We start from the raw sequence: 5,461 nt of genomic DNA, 5'->3' as shown, positions 1-5,461 counted from the left end.
TAATGGTATGGGTTATTTTGAGAAAATCATGCAAGTTTGACCTAAATCAGACAATATCATACTATTTTAGGAGTACATGCGGGCTGATTTAGCTAACATTATTTTCTTCTTCTTTTCGTTTTTGAATTATATATTAATGACGAACAGAGTATGAAAGAAGTAATTGGATAACAATCGCTATAAAGAACTATTGAAATATGAACTCATTACACGACAGTTTAAACAATATTTTACATTCATTTTAATTTAATGAAACTTATAGACGATATTGTCTATTTCAAAGTTCCGCATGAACAGAAGGACGTGGATATACACTTGAAATGTACTCTTAAGAAAAGAAGGTTCAGCACATGGTAGAGCAGAAAGTAATTTGCCATAATATTGGATGGTTAACTTAAGATTGATGTTTGTACTCATACTCTTTAGTTACTTCTTTCACCCTCTTTAATTTGCCTCCTTTTAACGCCGTATACAATATTATGATTCATTACTAGCAGGGAGACAAAGCCGAAACGTACGTAACACTTTATGGACCTTAATTAGTTCACTCTACAATTACTTATATGCATGCTACCCTCGTTGGTTTCATAAAATTTAATCGAGTCTACAGCTTTAATCAACCTTAAGTCCTTAACTCACTACTACCAACACAGAGTAAAAAAAGAAAAAGAAAAACGAGGGTGTTATTTTATTTTAACTTCTATTGTATTAGGCACGTGAGATTATCATAAACCTCAGCTTAGAATAAATATATTTGTGTTACAGTGTGTTCGATTATCTTAAAGTAAGAAGTTCTTGAATTGCTTACAAGCATTTTAGGTCGTAAGAACTATTATTAGCTGTTAAGAACAATTATTTGTATTGATCAGTTAGTTAGGAGTTAGTGGAGTCACTAGTTAGTTAGAAATGACAGCTGTACCAATCAGCTAAGTAGTTAGCAAGTTATTTAGTGGTTAGCGACTTAGTTTTAGCTTAGTTGTACAATTGTATATAGTGGAGGTTCCACTCATTTTTCTTTTATCAATCAATTCAAAACGAAGTTCTGGAATCTTCTCTCATCTTCTTCCTCTCTCTCTTTGTGCTCTCATGGCGTGAAGATCACAGCTGCATCACCATTGAAACTCAACTTCAAGTTGCAGCAGAGCTTCAGCTACTGCTCTATTAGCTAATTCTGATATGGTATCAGAGCAAGGAGCGTCAATTTTGGACTCGCTTCACAAAGTTTGCTAGTTCTACTTCTGCTACTGACCATTCGAACTAGATCGCGCACGTGCAAATTCATTTCTCCATTGATTTCGAACTGTAGTTCTGAGGACAGGTTATGTTCCTACTTCTGATCTGTAATTGTTTGAGAATTGTTGCTAAATTCCTAATCACCATATTTTCTAGCCCTCAAATCGCTTAGAAATTCTGTGGATCATAAAGATGAGTACTGGTGAGGATGATAATCAATCAACACCGACTGTGACCGGGTTTCTTAACCAGTCAGGTGTTGATACTAGTAGTCCTTTGTATATGCATCCATCCAATAATCCTGGGGCAGCTCTAGTTCCTGCTCCATTTGATGGTTTTGGTTATCGATCATGGAGAAGAGGTGTGATGCGAGCATTATTTGTGAAGAATAAATTGGGATTTATCAACGGAGAGTGCAAAAGACCAGATCCAGATTCATCAAAATTTCGCCTATGGGAAAGGTGTGATTATATGGTCACATCGTGGATCTTGAACTCCTTGACCAAGGAAATTGCAGACAGTTTTGAATATGTAACTGATGCATTCAAATTGTGGAGAGAACTTAAGGATCGGTATGACCAAACAAATGGGACAAAGCTGTACCAAATTCAGGAAGAGATCAATGATCTATCTCAAGGATCCCTTGATATCACTAGTTATTACACAAAAATAAAAAAGTTATGGGAGGAACTTAATACCTTGATTTCCAAATCTCATTGCACTTGCAATTGCTCATGTGGAGCTAAGGAAAGTATGCATAAGGATGAACAAGATAGGAGACTGATACAATTCCTTATATGATTGAATGACATACACTGTTGTTCGAGGCAGCATATTGATGATGAATCCTCTTCCTCAATTTCTCAAGCATTTTCTTTGGTGATCCAAGAGGAAAGGCAGAGAGAAATTAAACCAAGTGGTCATTTAGCACTGGAGTCATCAACTTTGAATGCTAACACAATCAGACCTGGGACATTCAGAACAAACTACTCTCCCAACAACAATCACAACAACAGGAATATGCCTTTCTGTGATTATTGTAAGATGTCAGGGCACACCAAAGAGAAATGTTACAAGCTTCATGGATACCCATAGAACTTTGGCCACAATCAGAATCCAAATACAAGTCAAAGCAATTTCAATCAAAATGCTAGGCAGAACCCCAACTATAATTACAATTCAAACAACAACAACAGTAACAGATTCAGTAAAGGCAATAGAACAGTGGCCAATGCACATATAGCAACTACTGACACTCAACCTGCAGAGACTGAGAAGTATGGCAGTCATGATAATGCTCAGAATGTGAGTCTTACCCAAGAGGAGTATAGCCAGTTGGTGAGCCTGCTGCAACAATTTCAATCAGCAGGAGTAGGAGACCATGGAACTGGAGCCAATGCTACATCAGAAGCAGCAAACTTTGCAGGTATGATAGCTTGCACTTCCTCAATTGACTTTGGTGAACTCTCATGTGAATGTTTCAAGAACAAAGCTGATTCATGGATTATAGATTCAGGGGCATCAAATAACATGACCTTTAACAGATCCTTATTAACCAACATAATAAACTTACCTTATCCCCTGTTAGTCATACTTCCAAATTGCTACAAAGTAAAGGTGACAGAAATTGGTAGTGTGACTCTCACTTCTAAGATCACTCTAGATAAAGTGATGTTTGTTCCCACTTTCAGATACAATTTAATCTCTGTCCACCCTTTGACCTCTCACCTCAACTGTCTTGTTGCCTTTGTCAAACTTTGATGTATATTGTAGGCCCCTTCAATGAAGAGGCCTCTAGTGATTGTTAAAGTGAGAGATGGGATGTACATCCTATGCCCAAGTTGTTTGAAGAAGAACAATGCAAGCCCTGCAGTAAAGGACAATCATATACTACCTACCATTTATACTTATTGCACTTGTAACACACAATGTCCCTCTCATTCTACTGTAAATATACCATTATATACCAATAAGTGTGTATCTTTTCCAATTGAAAGTAATTCATGTGCAAGTGTTAAAGAACAAACTTCTTTTGCAAGTCCATCTTCCGAATTTCCTAGCATATTCTCTCATCCTTGGGCTGAAAATAATGTGAATGTGTTGTGGCATAATAGACTTGGACATGTCCCCTTTGTCAAAATGAAGAAGATTACCTCTATACCTGCTAACTTCTCCGCAAAACAACCTTTCAACTGCACCATTTGTCCAATGGCTAGACAAGAAAGACTACCATTTCCTCAGAAAACCAGCACAACTAACAGAATCTTTGAACTTTTACATGTTGATCTGTGGGGTCCATATCATGTTCCTACACATGATAGACATAAATATTTTATAACCATAGTGGATGATTATAGCAGGTCCACTTGGACTCACCTCTTATCCAGCAAAAGTAATACCATTGAGATACTCAAAAATTTCATGAATCTAGTGGAGAACCAGTTTGGTGTAACTATCAAGTCCATAAGGTCAGATAATGGACTGGAGTTCACCAATAGAGAAACAACCATGCTATTCCAATCTAAAGGGATCATTGATCAAAGAACTTGTCCCTACACAACATAGCAGAATGGTGTGGTAGAGAGAAAACATAAATACCTTCTTGAAACAGCCAGAGCCCTCCTTTTACAATCCAAGCTACCCCTAAGATATTGAGGTGAATGTATCCTTTGTGCCACTTATATAATAAACAGACTACCATCCAATTCCATCAGCAATAAGACACCATATGAGTTACTATACAGAAAAAGGCCAAAATACTCCCACCTTAAGAGCTTTGGTTGCCTATGTTACCCTAATGTTCCAGTACCACATAGGGATAAGTTCAATCCCAGAACAACACCTCATGTATTTGTTGGATATCCTTTCAACACAAAGGGGTACAAAGTTCTAAGTCTAGCCACTAGAAAAATTCATATTTCCAGAGATGTGGTGTTTAATGAATCCATTTTCCCTTTTAGTGTTAGTGTGAACAAATCTTCTAAATCATTTATTCCTTATCCAATTCCTTTCATTGAATCTCTAAGTGAACAACCTTCTGAGAATACAAATGTCACACAGACTCCTAAAATCTTGAATGATCAAAGAAGTGTAGACAACACATCTGTTTCTATGTTACCTATGCATGTAGCTAGCCCTTCACCTTCTGGAACACCTAGATCTTCACCACCTAATGTATCATCACAACATAACACTGAATAGACCAATGTAGAACAAGTTCATCCAACAAGACAGTCACACATGGTTCACAAACTTCCCACATACCTGCAGGACTATGTCCATTCCCTACCTCAACTTAAAACTAATTTTGCTTCCCTAAATGCTTTGTTCTCTGTTAATCACCATATTGCCTCTGATCTACTAACTCCTGATAGTCAGACTCTTGTGAGAAATGTTTTTCATGACAGGGAACCATCATCATATGAGGAGGCAGCCATTGATCCTGCATGGCAAGATGCTATGACACAGGAATTTGATGTATTATACTCTAACCACACTTGGGATTTAGTGATGCTACCACCTGGGAAGCAAGCAATTGGTTGTAGGTGGGTGTATAAGGTGAAACACAAAGCAGATGGTAGCATTGAGAGGTTCAAGGCCAGGTTGGTTGTCAAAGGTTACTGATCACGCCCAACTCTAGTCCTAAAGAGGATAAGCGATCGCTGCAAATATAATCCGGTCTAAAAGTCCGGAGTCGAATCCCATAGAGAACTAAGGCTTAGCTATATCTGTTTAATATCACTAAAAATACAAGTTTGAACAATTTTCTAAATTATAAAGATTGAGATTTATATTTCTAACTAATTAACTAGCAAATACTAGAAAACGGTAAAATTATCAACTAACAAGACAAAAGTTTGGAGACTAAATTAAAGAGGCCTAGAGTTATAATTTCCCCAATTGTCGGAATCCTTCTAGATATATTCCCTACAATTTCGCCAATGTATTATCTACTGATCGTGAGCACTTTAGGTGTCGTAATTCTCTCTCGAGCAACTACAACAATTTACTAGACATATTCTCTCGAACTACGCTAGTTGGCTTTATCTAAGCGCTCATTATGACCACGTCAAGGCTTTGTTATTTCTAAACCTACCTTTAAACCCGCTGTATTAATTTCTCACATACGTTAGGAGTGGCGTTGTTCAACAATCACCTAAATATGTATCCTTCTCAAGCAACACATAATAAATAGGCACAGTTAATCAATGGCCATTCAATCAACAAC

General features: G+C 37.2%; 1 protein-coding gene across 1 annotated transcript; it reads left to right on the top strand.

Moving 5' to 3' along the window:
• The first annotated feature begins 1,425 nt into the window (after positions 1–1,425).
• On the top strand, positions 1,426–4,857 carry LOC107795603 (uncharacterized). The gene is made up of 6 exons (XM_075252897.1): positions 1,426–1,984; positions 2,102–2,279; positions 2,388–2,901; positions 3,007–3,701; positions 4,194–4,407; positions 4,504–4,857. Exons 1-6 carry the CDS (start codon positions 1,426–1,428, stop codon positions 4,855–4,857), a joined length of 2,514 nt encoding a protein of 837 aa, XP_075108998.1.
• Positions 4,858–5,461: the final 604 nt, after the last annotated feature.

This window comes from Nicotiana tabacum, chromosome 5 (assembly GCF_000715075.1).
Source record: "Nicotiana tabacum cultivar K326 chromosome 5, ASM71507v2, whole genome shotgun sequence".
Classification (NCBI taxonomy): domain Eukaryota; kingdom Viridiplantae; phylum Streptophyta; class Magnoliopsida; order Solanales; family Solanaceae; genus Nicotiana; species Nicotiana tabacum.
Note: the sequence above shows the minus strand (reverse complement) of the source record. Positions and strands in the feature narration are given on the sequence as shown.